A 24,522-nucleotide genomic window follows, 5' to 3' on the forward strand; every position below is an offset into this window, starting at 1 on the left:
TTTTACGATGCTTGGTACCGAAATTGCTACTAACCTACCGAAAATCCCGTATATTGTATTGTATAAAAACATGGATCCGGAAATCCGGATTTTCCGGTACCATGGTGATCGGACCGGTCCAACCAAATACGATTTGGATAGATAATGAGTTTCTGAGTTGAATGAGGCAAAAACTTTTAAAATCGGTGGAAAAATCGCTGAGATATGATCATTTCCATTTCGTGGGTACCCGGGTACCCTGCCGGCCTTCTACGGGTGTTTTTTTTTTGCTGGCCACACTACGGTTAATGAGCTTATCTATAGTTTTAACATATCCAGTATGCTACACAAGAAGAAGAAGAAGAAGAAGAGCAACTCACTTGACTTGAACATGTTGAACTTTTTCATTCAAGTCAAACGAAATTGTCTCACTTGCCCCGTCTAAACCCGCGATTCATGTGAGCTGAATTCAAGTCATCTGTCAGTGAAATGAATTCAATTCAGTTTGCTTACGCTCCGCACGAGTTGAACAATGTAAACACTTGCTGCAACTGAGATGCATTCAAGAGCATTCAAGTGAACACTCAAGTCATTTGCTCAGTCTAAACACATCATTCCATTGGATTGAACATCTTTGAGAAGTTAGCAAGTGAAATGCTCGTTTCAGTTGAACAATGTAAAACAGGCAATAATAGCGCTACTATTTTGCGAGCGCATCCAGCAGCGACCGGTAAAGTTTGCTTAATGATGTAGGGCTGCCAAACGAAGTATAGAAGCGCACCGTTAAAGTCAAAATTGTAGCGCTGCGCGGGTTGCTCGAATTCTAGCCGCCTTAACAACCATCACAGATTTTTAAGTATTTTGTATTTTATATTTTTAATTTATTATAGGTATTTGCAACCATTTCGGGCTATCATTAGTCTATGCTATCATCTTGATCATACAATTATTATTTAATTTTATCGTCGGTGTATGATATATGTTTGATAGGGTTGTCCCCTAGGTTGTCCCAGTGAAGACGTTTTGACGAAAAGCAGAAGAAAATCGCTGAAATATTGCGCATTTCCCACCCCACTGGACCCCTTTCGCAGTTAGTAGAAGTGCGGGATCGTGAATAAAACTGCGATTTTGCATCGAATCGTGTCGGTGTCTTCTGCGCACTTATGCATTACAAAGTGCTGAATAAGTGCGCAGAAGACACCGAAACGATTCGATGCAAAATCGCAGTTTTATTCACGATCCCGCACTTAGGGAAGATTCAAATATTACGTCCATCGTTTTTCGGGATTTCTAGACCCCCCCTCCCCCCTCTGTCACGCACTTTTCCTATACCCAATACACGTAGTGTCACACTTTTCTAGACCCCCCCCCTCCCCCAAATGTTGGACGTAATTTTTGAACGTTCCCTTATACTAACTGCGAAAGGGGTCCAGTTGGGTGGGAACTGCGCAATACAAAAATTACAAAAAAACCGGCAGATTTTGAATGAAACAAAATGTTCACTTTCTGTTCAGTGTAGAACTTGCATTCAAGTTTGTAAGGTTGAAGTTGCACTTGCACAGCGCTGTTTTTTTTTTTCTCTCCCAGGCACGCACAGACCTACTGGAGCGCTGTTTTTGCTCGATGACAGCTGTGCGTTAGACAGAGATGGACGATTGAATCATCGAGATGTTGCGCATGTTTTGCGTATGCGAAAGGAGCACAGCAAAAGACTATCGCTGGAAACGAAACGCGTTCCTCTTTCCGCTGCGTTCTGCATCAGAAAAGAAAAATAATCGCTGAAGCAGGCACCACGCAAAAATTTGCTCGCCAGGAGAAAGCAATTTTCACTGCCTCCAAAAACCATTTTCCGATGCTTTTGGTGCGTCCAAAATTGTTCGAAAACATCCGCAACGGTGTCGGGAAACCGGATCCGATCGAGTACGGCCCGGAAACCGTGGTTAAAAGTGCGAAATAGGTGCGTGTGTGATTTTTTTTCCATCGGGAGCTAACTCTGCTGCTGCACCCCAGCAGGAAGAGAAAGATGGCGTCCGCTACTGCTGCGAATTTGCTGCACCTCGAAAAACAGCAGAAGCAGCGCCAATGGGAACGGCGGAACGTTGCTGCCGGGGTGATGGTGGCTTGATTTGGGTGTAGTTTTGCGGGCGCGGACGCAGCATCAGGACACGAGAGAAGCGCGAGTGAGTGGACGAAAGATCGAAATTGTGTGAAGAAAGTCGAATTTTGCGTGTTGTACAATACAGTGCGATCGGAATAAAGCTGGAATCGTTTGAACAGTGAAACCGAAACTTGAAACGATTGCGCAAAGTTTGTTTTTGTTGACAGTCGTAAAGGAGGAAGAGAAAAGGTGAACGCCACCGGTCGTCGCGAAGTGATCTGGGTTAGAATTTGCGAAGCGCTAGACGGAGAAGCGGGTGAACGGACATGTCCAGTTCGGTTTTCAAGGTTTATCCGTCGTCCCCCACGTCGTCGTCGGTTCAGGAAGAGGACGATAATCTGAACGCGGATGGAGCAACGTCGTCTGGGAATGATGGGACAGCCGGCGCGGGAGCGTTGGATCCGGCGTCAGTCGACGAGCACCTCAAAATCGATTCCAACCTGGTCATCGTGGTGGGAAAGGATGGAAGCGTGCATGTGGATCAAAAAACATTACACAGTTTGCTCGGTAAGTGTGGAAGTTAATGAAGCCGCTATCCGGCATAAAAGCAAATTCATGCCTCCGATTTCAAATTACCCAGAGCTTGGGAACCTCTGGGATTGCAATGAATGAAAATGATTTCAATTGGGTTGAGTATGGTTAACTCAATTGGCGTGATTTTGCCTTTGCACACTCGTCATCGACCTCAAGTGATGGAGTATGACGAAAAACGGATAACCAAATCTTTTGTCTCGTTTGTTTGTTTTATGATTCTTGTAGAATCATACATGCTACCTTTGGTGATTACAGTTTTGAAAGGTTTGGTCGCAATCCGCTACATACTACGGTTTAGTTGGTCTTTTTACGCTTTTACTATTATGTCATAATTTGTGTTTGTTTGTAAATGATCGCTGATCTATTTTTTGTTCTTTACAGCCAATGAAACAAACGACACTTCAGTGAGTGTGGTCAGAATAACATCGCCCACGCCCAGTATCGAGGAGGAAATAGAGGAAGAGCGTCGATTATTGCAAGAGCAGAAACTTCAGCAGGAACTTGAATCCGGCACAGGATCCAGCGATAGCGGTTCACTTGATTCGCCAGAGTCATCTAATGCAGCACCTTCCTCGTCTGCTGCAAGTACTAAAAATGAATCCACGACAACGGCGGCGGCATCGGCAGGCCCAAGTGGAGTGAGTACCCGAAGAAGCAATAAATCTTCGGCAGCGCAGAAAGAGGCCGTTATGCTAGATGATGAAGAAACGCCGCACGTTAGTATGATGGTCGAGGGATTCTATCCTCCCAGTGAAGCTAAGAAATTTGCCGAAGAAGTACTCACTTTGGCTGGACTGCGTAAGCCATTGCATGTGGAAACTCGAATCGACTATGAATTTCATCGGTACGTTGTGGCAAACGATCACTGTTATACTCCACTGACATCGCCTAGTCAAAAATTGCCACCCCGTCCGTACTATGAAGATTTGGACTCACCCATCGAGATTCGAGCCAGCGACGATACTTTGTCTACTGATGTCCAACAGGTTCAGCCTGCAGCGGAAGTAATCAGTGGAACCAGCAGAAAGAGACCTACCCCAAGCAAGGCCATAGCTTCATCGTCAACTACCAGCGGAACACGGCGACGAAAATCGTTCAGTAAGGGAGAGATCAGTAACGCTGAAGACCTTCAAAGTATTCTGGAAGATTCGGACTCGGATTATTCTGCGGAAAGTTCATTCCCAGAGGAAGACGACAATGATAGCGATCTTGACTTCAGTATAACCGGAAGGACACCGAAGAAACGTAAATCCGTTTCGCACAGTAAACATCCGAAGAGTGCTTCTAAGAAAGATGATTCGTTAGATCCAGGGAAAAAGAAGACCGTTAAATCTCCCAAGAAATTTGAACCGAAAACTCCAACTTCTATGCTGAACAAGACAGGAGTTCCGAGAACCTACGGCTCAAAACGTAACTTACAGCAACATTTGTCTGCACCGGCACCTCCGGTATCTACAAATGTGATTCCAGCAGTAGTTTCTGCCCCTGTTCATCCAACTACGATTACGATCATCAAGAAGGATCATAAGAAACCCGTGGTCAAACCTACTCATCACTCTCAGAAGCTGATCAGTGATATGACGTCGCTGTTCTCTACTCCAGACATCATCAAAAAGGTCGGTCCTGCTGGGGCAGGTCGTCCTGCTTTGCATGCTATGACTGCCACAACAACACCAGTGGTAACACCCAGCACTTCAAACACGATCCGAGTGGTAACGCCCAACACTCCAGATTTACGAATAGTTACGCCCCATACTTCAAATACGGTCAGGCTGTTAACATCCACTACTACAAACACTATTCGAGGCTTCGTGCAGCTTTCACCGGCAACAATCCGAGGAGCGCAGAAGCTGCCGGCTCACATTTCGATTCAGACCCACACCAGCGCTTCCGAAGAACACGACAAACGACTAGATCTCATTGATTCGATTGTTCAGCAAGAACTGAACCATCCGGATCCAAAGCTTCCACCACTACAACAGCAACAACCTGCTCAGCCCACCATGACGGAGGATATTGTTAAAATGTTGGAAAATAACCTCCCTCCTGGTGGTGTTCAGGAGTCCGTTCTCCCTATTACAGACAACAGTATTTTGGCGGCGCTCGGCTCCAACGACGATGGTCTTCCGGAAGATCTCCTACAACACGTTGCCGAGCTTGCTGAACATAAAGAACTTCAAGAAATTTTAGACAAACAAGTCCTAGGTGTCATAGGATCCGATCCACCAATTACCACTCCCGCTGCTCCTCCTCTACCTGTACCGTCAACGTCAGCGATGATTCCAATCCCAGTTTCCCAGCAAACGCCCATCCCAACTTCTACTCCAAGTAATCCATCCACGTTGAATCCAGAATCATTACCGACAATGACCGTCAAGGAACAGCTCATGCCACGGAAAGAAGCCATCCAAATCCGCCGGAGTGATGGTCGCGTCATCACTTTACCACCCATTGAAGCCCCTGCAACACGATCGGCGAAACGTCGCGCTCAAGCTGGAACCAGCTCCAGTGCTTCAGCCACTTCGTTATCAAGTGCTTCGCACACAACTGTGGCACCCTCCGCTGGCAGTTCCGCTCAATCGCCTGCCTCTCATCATGCCGCTTCCAAATCGTCAAAACAATCGACCAAGGCATCTGCCTCCGCCGCCGCCGCCGCCGGAATCACATCCTACGACGACGGGTCCGGCAGTTTGATGATTGACGAGTCCCGTGTCAAGGGCGGCAGCCGAAGTGGCACCTCCAGCCGCAGGACTTCGGAATCATCGTCCACGTCGGGACGCGGCAAGCGGCAAAGTACGGTGGCCGTTGCTGCGGCTGTGGCTGCCGCCGCCGCCGAAGACGATGCCGAATCGGACTCGAGCTGGAACTCGGAAGACGATCCGGACAGGTGAGTAGTTAGGGGTTCTGCAATGGGGTGGCCTCATACAATCAACAATGAATATTCCGCACTTTATCCAACTTTCCAACATAAGTTCTTGTTGTGTTTACCCAACAAAGGTATTCCAAAAATCATGTTGGTATAACTTCATAGGAAATTCTTGAATAATTATGTTATGTTGTACATTACAATTGCAAAATATTTTCGTGTGTGGCCACTCTATCTACCCATGGACAGATTCATCTGATGCGCGTCATTTTTCCGCATAACTATCTTTCACAGACTGTGGTGCATTTGTAAGCAGCCGCATAACAACCGCTTCATGATCTGCTGCGACACTTGCGAGGAATGGTTCCACGGCAAATGCGTCAACATCACCAAAGCCATGGGTCAGCAGATGGAGGAGGATGGCGTCGAATGGAGCTGCCCGAACTGCTCCAAGAAGAAGCAAGAGAAACAGGTAGGACGACGATGTGATTACACTAATTATACGAATTATTTGATTTCGTTTGCCACGTTCTATTTTATGACGCCTTTATACTGTGTGTGCGTGTGCTTCTGTCCGTGTGCAAAGTTTTGTGGACACAATGGGATTAATATCCTTTTTATTGTTGCTCCCCCCTGCCCGTTCCTCAAATTTTGTTAATTTGTCCCATGATTCCCGTAACGTTTGTTTCGAGCTTAGAAAAGTTTTGTTCCTTTTGTTAATTTAAGATCTAGTACAAAAATTGTAAAAGGCAATAAGCGAATCCTGTAAGCTTAGATTAAACTCTTCAGATCAAGTACCTATAGTTACTTAAGTAATCTATATTGTCGAACAATAAATGTTCCTTTGCTTTCAAGCAAATCTTGTATGCCTATTTGTCCAAAGAATTTTCTTTTATCAATCAACCTATTCTTTCTCGTTTATCACCAAAGTTTATTTCGCAATTCCATTATTTTATCTCCTTCCAACCGTTTCTCTTCCTTTTACTATTTAGCAACCAAAGATGACCGAGTTTCTTATATCGAGCAGTAGTACCACAAGCATCAGTGCAGTGATAGCATCGGCAACAGGACCAACTCCACCGAAGGTAGTTGCTGTGTCCATGTCCGGGTGCGTAGTATGTGGCAACGTTTCGCGGGTGAGCTCCGTTTACTGTAGCGATGAGTGCATCCGGAAACATGCCGGAATGGCAAACAGTTCAGTGGCCACGACAACGCCTCTCTCGTCTACTGCCGCCTCGTCGTCATCGTCTCCGCCTGCGTACGGCAGTAGCGGTTTAACAACGTCCAAAGAAAAACAAAAGGATCGATCAGTTGTGGATGTTACGCAGAAGCAAGATCCGCCGACTGTCGCAAAACCTGGACCGGTGAGTAGAATCTTTTCAATTTTGGATATGGTCAGTTATCTGTCTTAAATATCTTTATGATTACTGCGTAGCTTTGCTACAATTTGTTTTCGCTTGTGTTCCACTTCGATGGAGCAAAATCTTCCTCCAATGCCCTGCCATCGATGCCGATAAGATCAATAGCGCCCGCAAAACCGAGGTGCATGAGTCGAAAAATGCCAATTTTAACGTTACGTATAAATGGATGCTGCCACTGATGACCATTGTTTTGTCTATTGTCGATGGCAGGCGCAGTGTCGGTCCTCGGATTAGGTACTTATAAAACAATCATTCTCAAGTACAGCCCCCCACTGAACATTAACGGTAATCTCGTAGTGAGTTCATCACAGAAAGCCGAAGCGTTCGCTGCCGAAACGTTTGCTGCCGCTCATAACAACGAAGAGCCAGGTGATCCGGATACTTCGGCTGCGGTGGACATTGCAATCGACCAAAGTCGCGGTGCATGCTCTGGTAAAACCAAAAGACGCGAAATCAATCAAAATCAAAAATCTCCCGGACAGGATGGAATCGGGAACACCTGCCTCAAGCACCTAATAAGAAAAGGTTTAGTCGTTCTGATCAAAGTTTTCAACGCGTGCCTGACCTTAGGGTGCTTGCCTACCGGATGGAAACACGCCAACGTGATAACCATCCCGAAAGCAAACAAGGACATCACCAATCCAGGCAACTATCAACCTATAAATCTGTTGAGCAGCCTAAGCGAAGTTTTCGAAAGGGTAATTGTTGCGACCATGGAAAATCTGGCAGCACTTCTCCTATGTTATATGCTAGGCTCTCTGCTGACAGTTATGCTGCCACCAGTAGACGTCATCGTAGTTTTTAGTCAGTTAGCATGCAACCGTCATTGTACAATGTAACTCGTTTTAATTTGTCAGTAAATAAAATCTAATATTATTTGTTTATGTGCGCGTTATGGATTAATTCAACCAGAGAACCCACATCAGTCATCTCGTCCAGAAGCGCGTACATAAAAGTGGCGACGAGGAGTGTGGAAAATCAGCGTTTTCAACGGTAGTGCAAGGATATAACCTCTAAAACGTATCCTCCCCGGAAGAAAAGGAAGCGGGATATGGAAGGAGACCAGCATATACCGCAGCATTCCACGCAAAATGGACATCCACAGCCAGGCATCAACCAGCAACAGCCACTTCATCAATTTCCTCCGCCGCCGTCAGCACAGTCAACAGGTAATGACGGATTACTGTACAACATCTTCCAGCATCTGCAGCACCAGCAAGCCGCCATGAACCAGATGCTGCAGCAACAGCAATTGTTCTTCCAGCAGCAGGAGGAACGTTTTCAACGCGCTTTTCATTCGATCAACCCCGAAGTACCTGCGAACCCGGAACTCATACTGGATTCACTCGCTAGCAACATTCATGAGTTTCGGTACGATGCCGACAGTCACGTCACGTTTGGAGCATGGTATTCGCGGTATGATGATTTGTTTGCGAGGGACGCACAGCGATTGGACGACGGAGCAAAAGTTCGATTGCTACTGCGGAAGCTAGGATCGGCAGAGCATGACCGGTACGTTAGTTTCATCCTCCCTGCACTTCCGAAAGATTTCTCTTTCGATCAGACAGTCCGAAAGCTCAAAAGTTTATTTGGTGCTAAGGAGTCTGTCATCACTAGGCGCTATCGCTGTTTTCAAATGTCCAAAAATCCAGTGGAGGATTTTGTCAGTTACACTTGCAGAGTCAACAAATCCTGTGTAGAATTTGAGCTCGGAAAGCTGAATGAGAACCAATTCAAGTGCTTAATGTTTGTATGTGGACTCAAGTCAGAGTCCGATGCAGAGATCCGCACTCGTCTTCTGTCCCGGATTGAGGAAAATGATGACGTCACTCTTGAACAGCTTTCCGAAGAATGTCAGCGAATCATCAGCCTGAAGCAGGATGCAGCAATGATAGAGGCTTCGAAAGGACCACCGGAGACAGCAATCCACGCCATCAAGCAAGGTAAACCACATAGGCCCAGAAGAAGCCGAAGCAACAGTCCAACAGAATCAGAATCGTCATCATCTGCTCGAGATGTTCCATCTTCTCCTTGTTGGAACTGTGGAAGTATGCATTATGCTAGACACTGCAAATACAAATCGCATAAGTGTGGCGACTGTGGAAAACTTGGTCATAAGGAAGGCTATTGCATCAGTGCCAAGAAGTCATCAAATAAGAAAAACCGTTCGCTCCGGAATGTGGACAGCAAAGTCGTGTCTTTGGAGGTGGACACCGTCAGAAGCAAAAGAAGGTACGCCACGGTTGGACTGAACGGACACAACATCGATTTGCAGTTCAATTCAGCGTCGGACGTTTCCATAATTTCAAGCCGGACCTGGGACAAAATAGGAAAACCAGCTCTACGTCCCGCGTCAGTTTGTGTGATGACAGCCTCGGGTGAATCACTACAGCTGAAGGGTGAAATTACCTGCAATGTCACGATCAACGGAAAAAGTAAACAAGCAGTAATACGTGTTGCTGATGCACCGATTCATTTACTCGGAGCCGATCTTATTGATGCTTTCAATCTGGGATCGCTTCCGATAGACGCCTTTTGCCGTCCGGACAACAGGCAGTCATTCGTCAGCAACTTACTCAGGATTGTTCGAGTAAAACCACCACGTTCAACAGCAGAAATGAAGAAACAGATAACAGCGCATCGGAAACCGCCTTCCTGAGAGTTCGTGGTGAGGTGCCCAAGACAATCTTTCAACCACGGCGTTTTCTCCAGAAGAAAATTGATCCAGTGGTACCAGATTCAGAAGGGGAGATGTTGCGACCATGGAAAATCTGGCAGCACTTCTCCTATGTTATATGCTAGGCTCTCTGCTGACAGTTATGCTGCCACCAGTAGACGTCATCGTAGTTTTTAGTCAGTTAGCATGCAACCGTCATTGTACAATGTAACTCGTTTTAATTTGTCAGTAAATAAAGTCTAATTATTTGTTTATGTGCGCGTTATGGATTAATTCAACCAGAGAACCCACATCAGTCATCTCGTCCAGAAGCGCGTACATAAAAGTAATCCTCGCACAATTAAACCATCACCTGGACACAAAAGAAGTCATTTCAGCGGAGCAGTTTGGTTTTAGAACGGCACAATCAGCGGTTCACCAACTCGCTCGCATCACGCAAAAAGGTAAAACACGGATTTCGAACGGGCAAATCAACTGGCATGATTCTTCTCGATGTGGAGGAAGCCCCGACTCCGTGTGGCAAGATACCATCGTACACAAGCTCTTCCGCTCGAACCTCCAACTTTACCTGGTCAAGATTGTGCAATCGTTCCTTTCTAATCGGACTTTCACGGTTGCCGTGATTGGTGAAAACTCCAGCTCCCACATCCCCTTTGGCGTGCCCCAAGGATCAGTCCTGAGTCCGGTTCTCTACAACGACCTCACTTCTGACGTACTGATGGTAGACGGTGTATCATACGCATTCTTTGCGGTTGCGAATGACACGGCTTTCCTGGCGTCGGACAAAGATCCGCAAATAGTCGTTACTCACCTCCAAGCAGCGATGAACAATCTTCAGGACTTCCAACGGAAGTGGCGAATCAAACTGAACGCTGGAAAATCTCAATCGATTTTCTTCACGAGGAGACGTGCTGCTCGACACCTTACTCGCATGTCTATTACGGCCAATGGTCAGCCAACTACATGGGACGATGAAGTCAAGTACCTTGGAGTGTTGTTCGACAAGAAGCTGAAGTTCGACAAACACGTGAATTGAACCCTCGGTACCCGACCAACGATCCCCACAAGCTGGCCGGAGTCGACACCGTCGAACGGGCCAGGAGATCCTTCAGGACTTCCTGTGACATGTCACGGAATTCGCTCATCGGAGCACTCTTCCCTCGACATCTGTGATACTAGTTTTAAGATAATCTGAGATCTAGGGTGTTTTGCACTCTTTTCCCAAAAATAGCCAAACGTTCTGTGTATTAATGTCTCATACAGGGTGTTAGATTCGTGAGTGAAAACTATTGAAAGAGTGATGGAGGACCATAAATGGTGAAAAAACTGTTCTTCGCATATGGTCAAATCTCAACCGTTACGTGCACTTTCCATGTTTTTGATTATCATTGCCCTAACTGGCTTTAACTTTAAAATAGTCAAACTTATCGCAGTTTTTTTACCCTTATTCGAAAGATTATTAAATTTTCATCTTTGAATCGATTGGTTTAGTTAAATGTGCGGCACAGTGCGCAAACAAGTGCTTGCCTTGACAGTTACAAATTTATTTATTTTATTTTATTTTATTTTATTGATGCACAAGGGGGTCATGGAGCCAAGTCTCCAATGCAAGTCTAAGAACTCACATCGTCCATAATACACCGTGGAATTTGGGAGTAGGCATTGCAACCTCTTTAGCCATGCGGCTTTTAAATTTCACACGCAGAAAAATATATTGTAAATGTAAAAGTATTATGAATCGATTCAACAATTTTTTTTGTTGACTCAGGGCTTACCGGCAACATTTGTTGAATCAACGATTAGGCAGATTTATTTCGAAAAATAAAATTGTTGTTTCTAAAAACGGTCGAACCGGACAATTGTCAAGGACGAATGTATTTTTTTGTTGAAACGACAAATAGAATGTGTTGATTCTACAAATGCAATGTTTTGAAATAACTGAAGCCATTGTTTTGAAGCTAAATTTTTATTTATTGAATTTTTGTTTCGATTATTTTTGTTTTGATTTTGTATCAAAAAAAATAAAATAAAGAAACCACCATAAGCACCGGTTTTTGATAATTTGATGCTTATTCATTTACAGCACCATTTATGTAAGTAATTTTGCCCGCATTACTTCAAGGCGCAAATACTCTTAAATTACTCATCGCAACTACCTGTTTGGGTTGGAAGTAGAAAAGGTTTATGAGAAACAATATATTATTCATCATAGGGTATCGCGCTACTTGGGCGGTGGTTTTCTTCGTCTGTTATTTTCGTCTGTTTTCCACTGTAAATCGGTCAATTTTGAACCGATTGACTTGAAATTTTGTACACGGGTAGATACTATACCTATCTCACCGCATTCCAAGAATTGTGTCAATTGGTTCAAGATTGACTGAGTTATAGTGGAAAACAGACGAATATAGAAGCCACCGCCCAAGTAGCGCGATTCCCTAATTATAATTTTTTCGCTAATTACCTTCAGCCGTAATTATTTTAAGAGCCGTCTGATTAGTCTCGCTGGAGTTAAAGAATATACTCTTCAACTTTTTATCATGCACTCTGATTTGCTGAAATATGGTCGCAAGTTGATAATCAATAGGTTACTGCAACTTATTAACTTAATAAACTTACTTAATATTATAAATAATGCAGAAATATTAAATTTTCGTCGAAGATGTTGCGTGTTTTTTTTTCTTTTGTCTTGTAAACAGTGAAAACTGGTAGTTGTAATTTAATCAATCATTTTTGTTGATTCAACAAAACTGCATTATTGAAACATCAATATTTATCATTTGAAGTTAAAACTGAGATGACATGTTACATTCAACTGGTATATTTTGTTGTTTTAAAATTATGCTGCATTGACATAAAACAATGGAAGAATTGATTTAATATATACAAAAATGATTGGTTCTAATCGTTGGGTTTATTAGTTCTACATGGGAATATTTTTCTGCGTGCATCCTTAAGGAAGGTGGGAGATTGATTTTGCGTGTTGAGCTGTGAAAGAATGTGTTGTTAATTAAATTGTCAACGTTATTTACCTTTGCGTATTTTCAAAAAAATGAACAAGTTTGACAGTATGGTGTCTGATTTTCAGTGAACCGGTTATGCTAGTTCTTCTTGTTCTTGTGTCTTCAAAGCTAGGGAGCTTGGTTAATAATGTCAAAAAATAGAAGGACATACTGTGTATCAACTTCCTTCCTTCAAATAGAAATCAAATATATCAAAAACAACAAAAAAGGACCATAACGCTTCTTGATTTGATCACGAAAAGTATCGGTTCTTGTTGGCACCACGAGTGTGCATCTTTCTCTGTAGAGTGTAGAGTAAAGATACATTTAAAAATTTATGATCTGTAATGCGATGTTTAAATCGATATTGCAAAGAAACGATGAGAGATAGATGTTTAAGAACGAGTTGTAGAGTGGAACAGGAACCACAACTTTGTCAAAGAAAGAATTTTAATTTATTACGTATCTTTCAAAAATAATTGACAAAAAAAAAAATAAAACAGACTACTTTTGAGCTATTTACTCTAGAAAACTTAGCTACCTATTTAACTAAACCAATCGATTCAAAGATGTCATTTGATAGAAAATTTAATAATCTCGAATAAGGCAAGGGTATAAAGCTGCGGTAAGTTTGACCATTTCAAAGTTATAGACAGTTAAGGCAATAATAATGAAAAACATGGAAAGTGCAACATCTACGTAACAGTTGAGATTTGACCATATGCGTAGAACAATTTTTTTCACCATTTATGGTCTTCGATCACCCTTTAAGAAGATTGAACTCAGGAACCTAACACCCTGTATAATGAATTTCAGTTATTTTCCCAGTTGAAAGGTACCGTGGGGTATCCTAATTTTGCGCGGGTCCAAATTTCGCTCACTGATAATATTTAAAGATCATATTCATAAAACTAATAGTGCAATTGTCCAAATTTCACTTTAGCTATGCTATCTAACCCCACGTCTCCACTAGACAGAAATGTCTTGCCATTTTGCTGCCAGAAAGAGAAAACGTAACAGAAATGATCAACACCGCTGCTTTCCATGCAAACAGCGAGAGAACATTTCTGTCATGACACATCTGTCCAGCAAAATGGCAAGACATTTCTGTCTAATGGAGACGTCGGGTAAAGTAAAATTTAGACAATTCAACAATTAGTTCTATGATTATGATCTCTAAATATTATCAGTGAGTGAAATTTGCACCCGCGCGAAATTAGTGCACCCCACGGTAAACCAAATCTCTGAAGTGTAAATCTGGAGCAACATTTGAAAAGGGCCCAAGAGGTCTTGTGTCTTTTTTCTAAAACGCTCCGTAGGGCATAACAGCAGCACGCCCACGCAAATGAACACCGTTATCTGAAAGATCGATGTTTGCTCTATCTGTGATAACGGTCTTAGTTTTTGTGAATAAGCTAAGGGGGGGCTCAGGAGCAACGACGTGTGAAGTCATTGTTTACCAATGCTTGTATGCCCTTTTCAAATGTTGCTCCAGAAATGTGAATAGTGTATATGTATAACCAAGCTGAATTTCTAAAAAATAAATTGATATTGAATTTTAATAAAACAATCATTTTGCTCGACATTCGTGACATACGTGACAATGGATACATCGGCTTTAAACAAAATGGTTGTTTTATATAAGTAACCCGACGACAGGAAACGATCGTTATCTTATCAAAATCGTTTTATCTGCCAGCAAATTTCCATCCCGATCAACGCACACAGTCTTCGTGGCGCCTACCATTGACAGTTGCCTAAAATCTCCAAATATCGCTCCGATCCATGCTTTCCTGCACTATAATAGCTTCCACACTTTCTTTGTTCTCCATCATTTACTGCTCTCTGTTCAGCTAAAGGCAACTACCCAACTAACATTTTCAGCGCTATAAGCTTCAGTCATTTGCTTTCTGTTGTGTAACCATCGAGTAAAAGCAGTCAACGCTGAATAAAAGGAAAGCTAGTCAAATATAAAGCATAAGCTAATACACGACTGCAAAACAAGCACCATCAAGCTACCAAACTCAGTTTTCAGAAATCCATTGCTTGTCACTGGGGCTGCCTTTACTCCACTCTATTCCAACTCCGGGAGATTTCCCGGAAGATGTGAAAACTTGAACACATCGAATAGGAGTCCCCACTAACAAAACAGCTGCTACTATACAGTACAATTCGTTATACTGACAAACCCCCAAACCAGCAGCGCTTTAAAGGCCGTTATGCGATTTCATTACGGCTACAAGCTGTAATAAAGAAACTGTTGGTTTACCAACACGGCTTGTCGTATGTAAACATTATTGCCAAAACAAACTTTAAGCGGGATATATAGCTACTACACAAATTCTTTACAGCTATCCATGTATGTGCTGTGAAATTATTTGGGTTGCTTTTATTGCACTTTAATTCAATGCCGGAAGATGTTTCGGAAGATGTGCAAATCGAGTAAGAGTCCCAGCCACTACAACAGCTGCTTTTATACAGTACGTTTTGTTATGTTGCTAAAACACAAAACAGCAGCGCTTCGTAGCCGTTTAAAGAACACTCTTTCAGCTAGAAGCTGTGAAGAAATATCTGTTGGCGCAATCACACAGCTTGTTCAATGTAAACATTATTGCGTTTGACGTTTCACAAGCTTTTGCAGCAAGATGAAGTTGGGTAAGGTTTCTTGTGGCACAATTATGAAGCCTTGTCTGAAGTAAAACAAAACGGGCTATTTTCTATGTTATTTATATATAGCAGTGTGGCAGCGAGGACATCATCGGGACCAGTGGATACGGAGATCGGGAGTTCGATTCCAAATAGCGGCAAGTACTTTAATTATTCAATTTTAAAAGTGATGATTCCAGTTCCACATGTATTGCGTCACGGTATCCATAACCTAATTATATTTAATCGTTTAATTTGGGAATGCCGTATAACTATTATTTAACAACTGCGAAAAGGCTGAAAAAGCGCCTTCTCAAGATGTTATTCAGTTAGTGGTTACATAGGAGCCGAGAAAAGAGCTATGACTTGGTGGCATAGAAGCTTCTCGCACAGCATATACATGCTGATTAAGTTCGCCAGATTCATTGGTATAGGGCTTGCATAGAAGCTTCCATCTATATGTACAACACAGTAACTCAGCATCAAGCCGTATTGAGGACGCTTTGTTGACGTTTACATTCACAATAAATGTTAGTTGGGTAGCATTCGACTGTTGGCACGTCGAATCAGCGTTCGATTCTAGTTGACGAAGGACTTTGGGAGCGGGACATTTGGCATAAAGTCATTTGGCATAAGGTCGTTTGGCATAAGGTCATTTGGCATAAAGACATTTGGCATAACGGTCATTTGGCATAATGGACATTTGGCATACCGTCGTGCGGGGCTACTTTTGAAATACGGGGCTACTTTGGACACTTTTGAATATGGATTTTTTGAATTTGAAATATCGTTCAAATCTGTTTGATGTCTTTGGGACTATTATGACGCAATATTTTCCCCTTCATTTGGTTGAAATTATTTTTCAAACAAACTCTTTATTGCTTGTCAGGAGGCGAAAAAACATCGAATGAATCATAAAAATATACATAACGTATCAGAACATTTGCTCTGTAAGCATTGTTTCTGCAGTTCATAAATTTCAAAGGGTTGCTCAATTCGTGCAAGAAGTATCGACGTAGCATATACAATCGAATATTTATATGGATACACAATATAAATGACCGTTTCACCTAAATAAAGGAATGATGGCCCCCAGACAGCCTTTAAGTCTATATTAAAATATCACGCTGCTCATAATACCAAAGGTAGCACAGAACCACCTAAAAACGCATATATTTTTTGAAATCATGTATGATATAGTATGCAACAGTATTGGTACAAAGTAGTATTCTAAATAAACCCGAAATTTTAACTGCAGTTTTGTTTTAATTATGAATGTCCAAAGTAGCCCCCCTCTGGTTCTATATGATATGTCTCCGATTGATGTATGGAAAACTTTTTTGTTTATGGATGGATTTAGTTCAAATTTTGCATGCATCCTACATACATACTCACAATTATTATGTGTAAAAATTGTGGAAATACATTCACTACTCTGGGAGTTATAATGTCATAAAGTTGAAAAACCATTAAAAAGTGTATAAAGAAGCCCCGCACGACGGTAATCGAAATGCACACTTCAAAAAATCTAAACGTCAAGGCTACGTGAAAAATCACGTAGACCAACTTAAAATGAACTTTTCAAAAATTTACCTGACAAATATAGCAGTCATCGGTATAACGATCAAGTTTAAATGGACAATTAGTTGTGTTTACTCTGTTTCCATGTTTACCTTACGTGAAATCCACATGCAACCCAAAATTCATTCTGACAACTGAATGAATACTATATTCATTCCGTACTCTACTCGTGTTTCAAGATGGCGTCTTTGAAAACAATCTTTGAGAATTGCTTGCTGATTCGAACATTTTGGCCTATTCGCAGGAAATATTTGAGGTACCGTCAAGGCGCCATTCACCGTGGGGGCTCCATTCACCGTGTGCCTTCGAATATTTTTTCATTATTTCCATATTATGATTGAATGATATGACAATTTCCCTTCAATTTCACCAATACAACACTAATGTATTGTAACTATGTCAAAACGTTCATTAGAAACATTTAAAAGTATCAATTTGACACTAAAGCGTGTTTACATGTAGCGGGTTTCTGCTCGTTCACTGCATTCATAGTGAAAAAACGAAAACTGCGCTAAGGTGATTTAAGCGATAAACTAAATGTAGTAACGTTTTTATTCCACCAAGAAGCAATTAAATTCACATATCAGGTATGTATTTTGCATTACCGAAGTAAGTTTAACAAGAAAGTACGATTACTCGTACTTTTTAATTGAAACAAAAAGGCACGGTAAATGGGTACCCAAAAAATCAATGGTCTCCATTCACCGTGCCCCATATTGTCCCATATATCTAGAAAAAATCGGAAATTTCAATATTCGTTTTTCTAATAAAATCTTGCAAGTTATGACTTGAAATGAATTTAAACGAAGAAAATTCCCTTGGCTGGGTTGTTTTGATCATTTTTAAACAAAGTAGAATAAAATTTCTCATACACGGTGAATGGGTCCCTACTACCACGGTGAATGGTGACCTACCACGGAATTAGGCGACCCTACTACCCTTTACTAATTGTACTATATCACCAAGTTTTGTGAAAAGTTTTCTACTTCTGTGGATATTGCTTTAATTTTAACCTATAATAAAGGCAATTAAAAGCGGCACCAACAATGTTTATAAGACTGGTGGCAAATGACAGCCCTTGTTTGCCCAAAATCCTCTTAGATCCACGGTGAATGGTGCCTTGACGGTAAACTGATCAAAAGTGCAGTTATATTGTGCGTTAATTCGTATTTTTACATTTGCATAGAATGTGGAGTTGATTTTACCGATATTGACCTTTTTTCGGACCATATCCGCAACCATTTGAGCGTCGGCTCAAAGACTTCGAAATTATTTTGGAACAAGAAACGTAAGTAAACGATTATTTTCTCAAATAAGGAATAATATCCTATGCAAATTCGGATTCTTTTTGAATTTTTGCAGTAACCCAACATTACCGATTTGGTGTCGGCTTTGCCGGCGGGTTATCGATTGCGGCTCATTGATAAAGACACATTCACTTGCTACTTGCCATGCCACCGCACCCATTCTACATCTACAACCACTTTTTGGCGATGGTTGAATCAGCATCTGGAGAACCAGTTCCCGAAATGATTTCACCAGTCCTTGCTGATGGTATTTCCAGCTTTTCGGGAAACTTTCTTGCCCGTAGTGGAAGTGCTTTTTAACTGTTTTTAAGTTACCCAGCATGTTTACAAAAAAATAGGTGATAAATCGTATTTTATAATTAGGAACAGCTTGCACGACTAATGTACGACTGTAATTGCTAAAATAAAATTTAATTTTAGTATACTTAACATTTGCTATTTAAGAGACGAACCAGCCAAGGGCTGAAAGTCTCTCTAATAAAGACAAATCAATCAATCAATTTGCTATTTACAAAATAATGCATTTATCCAATTATGTAGTGTAAACGCAATATTCTTTGCTTCTGCTTTAGTGCTAGCCCATTAATACACAACGAAATAATGGAAGAAACTAAGAAGTGAGTTTTATAGCAGAAGCGAAGAATAATGCGTTTACCCTTTAGTAATTGATCTAAAATTATCCGGAGCATTCGAAAAACAAACAAACGTTGAAATCAGCGCTAAATGTGGTGGTATTTATCTTTATTGTATATAAAACATACCGAAACTTCATTTCCGTTCTATTGAAACAGTTGGCGAAACCCACATAACAATCACGTAAATGCTACGGGTATTCCAGTGGAAAGACAGAATTCATCGGTTCATGCATTCATCTCTCGTCACCTTCTATTCACGTAGCTGCTAAGTGAAAAGTGCGATGGAAAAAAGCTACGTATGTTTTCACGTAGCCTTGACGTTTGGATTTTTTGGAGTGCACCCTTCTTTGTTATGCCAAGTGTCCATTATGCCAAATGACCGTTATGCCAAATGTCTTTATGCCAAATGACCTTATGCCAAATGACTTTATGCCAAATGACACAGACCCAAGGACTTTAACCCGAAGGACATTCGTCCCTTATCGTAAGGTCGCTGTGTTTAACACTTTTAAGGTTATCGACTCATCTTTTAGCAGTCTCATGTCAGCTATTCTACCAAACATCTATTTTGCAAATCCTTCACCACCCCTTTAGATTTTTCGCTCAGAATTTCTAAAGGAATTAGACCATTAGTTAATCTAATAGGCCAGTAATTTCGTTAAACAATCGCCAACATTTTCATTAAGAATTTCATAATTTATCATCGCTCGTTGCAGCCAATAACCATGTATTTAACATACTTGACTAGTCTGAAAATGTATTACTCACTTTTCTATCTTCTCACCTTTACAGCTGATCGTAATGGAGCGGAAAACGGGTCGTTGTCTCTTCGGCAAGAACGCCCCATCGGCAGAGAATCTCAAAGAGTGGCTTTTGAGAAATCCAACGTTCGAAGTCGTCGCGCCAGGAAGCCCACAAGCTGCCATAATTCTTGCCAAACAAGCCGAAGTACGCAAACAACAGGCAGTAAAAGAAGCGCAGAAAAAAGCCGCCGCACATTCCCCGGGATCCGCTGGGCATAGCTCGTCCGGCAAAGTGCAGTCGCAGCTGAAGATAACGGACCAGAAGAAACTAACCATCAGTTCTCCCACGAGTCAGCAAAGACAGAAAGAGATGCAACATACAACGAAACCACCGGTGAAAACGTTCTCCAGAGTTGTTGCTGGTACTCCCGCTTCGAAGGCTTCTCAAGTGGCTTCCTCTAGTAAGCCGGCGACTTCCACTCCGAAAACTTCGGCAAGCAGTACGCCTAATTCTTCGAGCGGTAGCGAACATGGTGGAAAGCATCAACGGAAAACTTCCGAGACAAGAACGCAAACAGCCAAACATCCGGCAGCCCCAGCTGGGGAAAACATTCGGGATGTCGCGAAGAAAACTCTGAAGGTTAGTTAGTTCGGATTCTAGTAGGTAAGAAACAACCTCACGTTTCGTTTTTCCTTCGCAGGAGCATCTCGTCCAGAGGTCGTCGGAAATATCCGACAAGAACGTCGTGCGACTTACCGAGCAGGAGATTGAAAAATTCGTCGAAGAAGTCGAGGAGGAGCTGTTCGCCCTCTTCAACAAGGATACCGGTGCGAAGTACCGGGCCAAGTATCGGTCGCTGGTGTTCAACATCAAAGACCGGAAAAACCTTTCGCTGTTCCAGAAGATTAGCGAGAAGCGAATCGGAGCGAAGCAATTGGTGAGTTTTTCTTTCTTTCATGTTCATGCTGCGCTGACGTAGATTCTTGCTGCAGCTTTACAGCCCCAGCTGCGTACTTTTCCAAATTATTTTCGTCAATCCTGTTCCTAAATAAATTCGAATTAATTCCTTTCTTCTTTATTGCACAACAGGTACGCATGACTGGAGAAGAACTGGCTAGTCAGGAACTGGCCCAATGGCGGGAAAACGAGAACAAACATCAACTAGAGATGATCAAAAAATCGGAACTGGATTTGCTGGCATGTGCAAAGAACTACGTCCTTAAAACCCACAAGGGCGAAGAAGTTATCGAAGGGAAACGTAATGATCGATTGCAGCTCGATCCTAGCACAGCCGTCGAAGATGTTGTGGCAGTGTTGAACAATTCCACTGTTAGTAGTACCAGTGAGGTGGACAGTACACTTTCGCCATCAGTGGACAACTACCGCAAGGATTACGACTTCCACGGAAAGTATTCCAGTGGGATGTACGGCAGTGGTTCCATAACTAGTTCGACTGTGTCCGGTTCGAACCCTGTTGCCACCGGCAGTGGTACAGGAACACCTGCTTCTTCGGCCAAGAAGAAGGAATCCAGACGTAGTCGTAGCAGGAGCAGAAGTCGCGGTCGAAGTAAGGATCGATCAAGAAGCCGGTCAAAGCACAAACGACGTCGCAGCAAGAGTCACGACCGGAGGAGTAGATCCCGCGAACGGGACCGAGATCGAGATCGTGATCGTGATCGACACCATCGTGATCATAGGTCCGACCACCACAAATCGGATCATAAATCCGAACACAAGTCGGCGCATCATAAATCCGATCACCATCACCACAAAAAGCATGACTCGAGAGATTCTAGAGAGAAATCCGTTAGCGAGAAGTCGAAGGAGGAAGCTTCTTCTAGCATTTCCTCGGAAAAGGTCAAGAGTGAAGCTATTGGGAAATCCATGGATGTCAGTAAACACCCCAAGAAAGCGGATAGCAAACCACAAGCACTGGAGAGTTTCAATTTGATCGATCAAATTTTGTCTTCTGCTGGTGGAAGCAGTTCTGGCAAAACGGGTGAAGTGTCTTCTGACAAAAGTGACAAACCTGATCCCGAGATCTCAACTTCTGCACCACCTGAGCAGGACCAAGAACCCACCAGTACGGTTACGATTCCAACGCCCCCACATTCCACCAGTTTTGACAACGAATCCCCGGTCAGCGACTTCCCCTCGTCCGACACGGATGAGAATGTGAAAAAGGCACAGTTCGTCCATTGGACCGGTAATGTGCACCTGATCGATGTGGCCACGATAGAAATGTCCATTCGCTCGGTAAGCGGAGATGTGGAAGATGTGGCAAGTAAATTCCCGGAAGATATGGAAGTTTGCGGTACGATAAAGCCGGAGATTGTCTGGAACTACATCGGACAGATTAAGAGGCAAAGTAATAAGGAAATCACCCTGGTTAGATTCGAATCGAGCGAAACCGCTGCCTATGAAGAACTCTACTCGCGGTTTTACAAACGAGAGAGGTTCGGCGTGATAAAGCCATTTACTTCGGCCATCAAGGACTTCTACCTTTACCCGCTGCCGGCGGATAAGATGATCCACATGATTTTGAAACCGCTGCGAGGGGTTGGCATTATAGAAGGCGATAAGAAGCCAGATCTTTTGCTAGGAATCATAGTGAAAATTAAAGCAACAGGCGGCAGCAGCAGCAATACGTCATTGTCTTCCGGTGGATCCAACCTTGTAAGTAAAGAACAGTATCAATCCAGAACTGAACCCTTCAACGTCTAACTAATATAAAATGCTGACCGAAACGTTCATTTTCTTTCAGACACCTCGTCGACAAGCGAAGGCACCACCGAAATCCAGTGGCAGTTCCTCGGCAGTCTCCCCGTCATTTGCCCTGATGCAGCAGGTCATAACCAAGTATGCTACAGTGAACAAGAAAGTGTTGACCCCCGAATCCGAAACGGCAGCCAGCACACCTTCCGGAAGTCCAGGTTCACCGGCAGCATCTACTTCCTCTGCGTCCGTCGTTGCAGCTCCGGTTGCGAAGAAGCCCGAACAAAAACTTTCACGAACTTTGTCGGAATCTTCCGATCATGGGGAAGTCGACATGAACATCATAAAGGCGCCAGTTGTAGCCAAAGGTAAGATTGACAAATAAAATCTAAAGCAATTTCACTGAACACGACTTCTTTGATTTACAGCGACCATAGCGAAGGAACCCATCGCAGCGGTAGTGATCGATGACGATGATGATGATGAGCCATATTCCCCCGGTGGTGTCAGTGACGATAGTGATCACTTCGCCGATGTTACCGCGATTGTCGAAACGAAGGCCACTGGTAACACCCCTCTGGATAGTGAATCGGAACGCATCCGGCGGGAAATGGAGGAAATCAATCGGAAAATTGCGGAGGAAAAGAATGAGATTGTAGGAATTATTAGCAAGGCAGAACTGAAAGAAGACGAAATTAAGTCCACGTTGGATCCTTCGCTAATTACGGATATTTCTATTCCGTCGAACTTGTCAGAAATTTTGGCCAGTATAAAAAGTACACCGTCAGACCCAAAGGTTGGTGGCTCTACTAAGGAACCGATTAAGAACGTCCCGTCGGCCGAAGACGACGAAGATGAATACGTACCAACGGCAGTTTATTCCGGTTACAAATCTGGGTATGGTTATGGCAGTAGCAATACGCCAACTGAAACTAAAAGTGGAACCAGCAGATTAGCTAACTTGACAGAAGAGGAACTGCTTCGTATGGTTCCGGACGATAGCTACCTGCCCCCAACTTCCACCGGTAAAAGCACCGCCACTTCCATTGTAGACCTGGACAGTGACGATTCGGCCACACCATCGAAGAAGGCCAAGTGGAATTCTAGTGAACCCCCGCCTCCCGGGATGGAAGGTGACATGGATGTAGAATAATTTCGGCAAAAAATATGATAAAATTGCCGTTTTGAAACTGACAGAGAAGGAAAGCGTAAAAATATATTTGTGACCAATCTATTTGATGAAGATTACTTTGAAAACAACTTGCTCTTTAAATCGCTTTCATGTTCATAGTATGTGCAAACGCTAAACGTAAATGGTAATTATTGCTCTAATCTACTCTTATGTTAGAAGTAGTGACACTTGGAAATTATTAAATTATTTAATAATGAGTCAACCACATATTATGAATTATAAACCCACGATGTCGAATAAGCAAGCATAACATAATCGTAGGATTGACTGTAGTTTTACAATTCAACCCTTAGATTTATCAATTAGACTTTGTTATCACCATTGTTGACTGTGACCGGAGGACATGTTCTTATGTTGCTTCTTGTAGATTTGCAATCTTTGCTTATAATTTGTAACTTTTAATTATAATTCACGACCTGCTTTTGTTTGTAGTTTGCTTTGCCTCTCGAAAAAAGAACCTTCGGAAAGAATTTGGCTTTAATGTAATATTTATATTTGAATTAAAAAAAAAAATACATTCATCTAAATGCTAAAATTGATATTGTATAGGGAGACGTGTTTAATATATGTGTAACATAGAAAATAATAATCGTAAGAGCATTTACTTAGGATAAAACTAAGAGGCAGAGAATCACAAACCTTTTCGGCGCGAAATTCCACTGTAGACGACTTTATTACAAGTCGTGATTTTGGAACACAAATGTAAATCTAAAATAACAGAAATGTACAAAAATAGGCTCATTTCGAGCGAAAGTATCGTTAATTTATGGTATGTTCTATGTACATGTTTAATTAAAAAATATATGTAATGAATTAATGGAATTATGGAGAATAAAATAAATTGCTTCAACCATTCAAATCAGCACGTCTATTAATAGCAAAATGTCCGTAATCCTCGCACTAGTCAAGCATCAATCAGTTCTTTCTTAGACATGTCGAAGTTTGGTGGTGGAGGTTGTCTGCTGCTTATTTATTCACAATGACTACATTTTCACGTCCATCCGGGGAACAGACAGCTTCTTCTCATTCCTTGAAAGTATTCGTGCTTAATCATGTAACTAAAAGTCT

The 24,522-nt window shown here is 42.4% G+C and overlaps 1 protein-coding gene and 1 long non-coding RNA gene across 2 annotated transcripts; both read left to right on the plus strand.

The window, feature by feature from the left end:
• The first annotated feature begins 1,720 nt into the window (after window positions 1-1,720).
• LOC109403802 (death-inducer obliterator 1) lies at window positions 1,721-24,313 on the plus strand. The gene is made up of 9 exons (XM_019676701.3): window positions 1,721-2,644; window positions 3,053-5,558; window positions 5,832-6,009; window positions 6,530-6,901; window positions 19,596-20,186; window positions 20,248-20,484; window positions 20,637-22,223; window positions 22,312-22,630; window positions 22,691-24,313. Exons 1-9 carry the CDS (start codon window positions 2,404-2,406, stop codon window positions 23,413-23,415), a joined length of 6,756 nt encoding a protein of 2,251 aa, XP_019532246.3. The 5' UTR covers window positions 1,721-2,403; the 3' UTR covers window positions 23,416-24,313.
• LOC109427240 (uncharacterized) lies at window positions 14,215-19,163 on the plus strand. Its single transcript, XR_003895644.2, has 3 exons — window positions 14,215-17,117; window positions 18,048-18,149; window positions 18,224-19,163. It is a non-coding gene; the product is annotated as an uncharacterized LOC109427240 (long non-coding RNA).
• Window positions 24,314-24,522: the final 209 nt, after the last annotated feature.

Source organism: Aedes albopictus, unplaced genomic scaffold (genome assembly GCF_035046485.1).
Source record: "Aedes albopictus strain Foshan unplaced genomic scaffold, AalbF5 HiC_scaffold_637, whole genome shotgun sequence".
Taxonomy (NCBI): domain Eukaryota; kingdom Metazoa; phylum Arthropoda; class Insecta; order Diptera; family Culicidae; genus Aedes; species Aedes albopictus.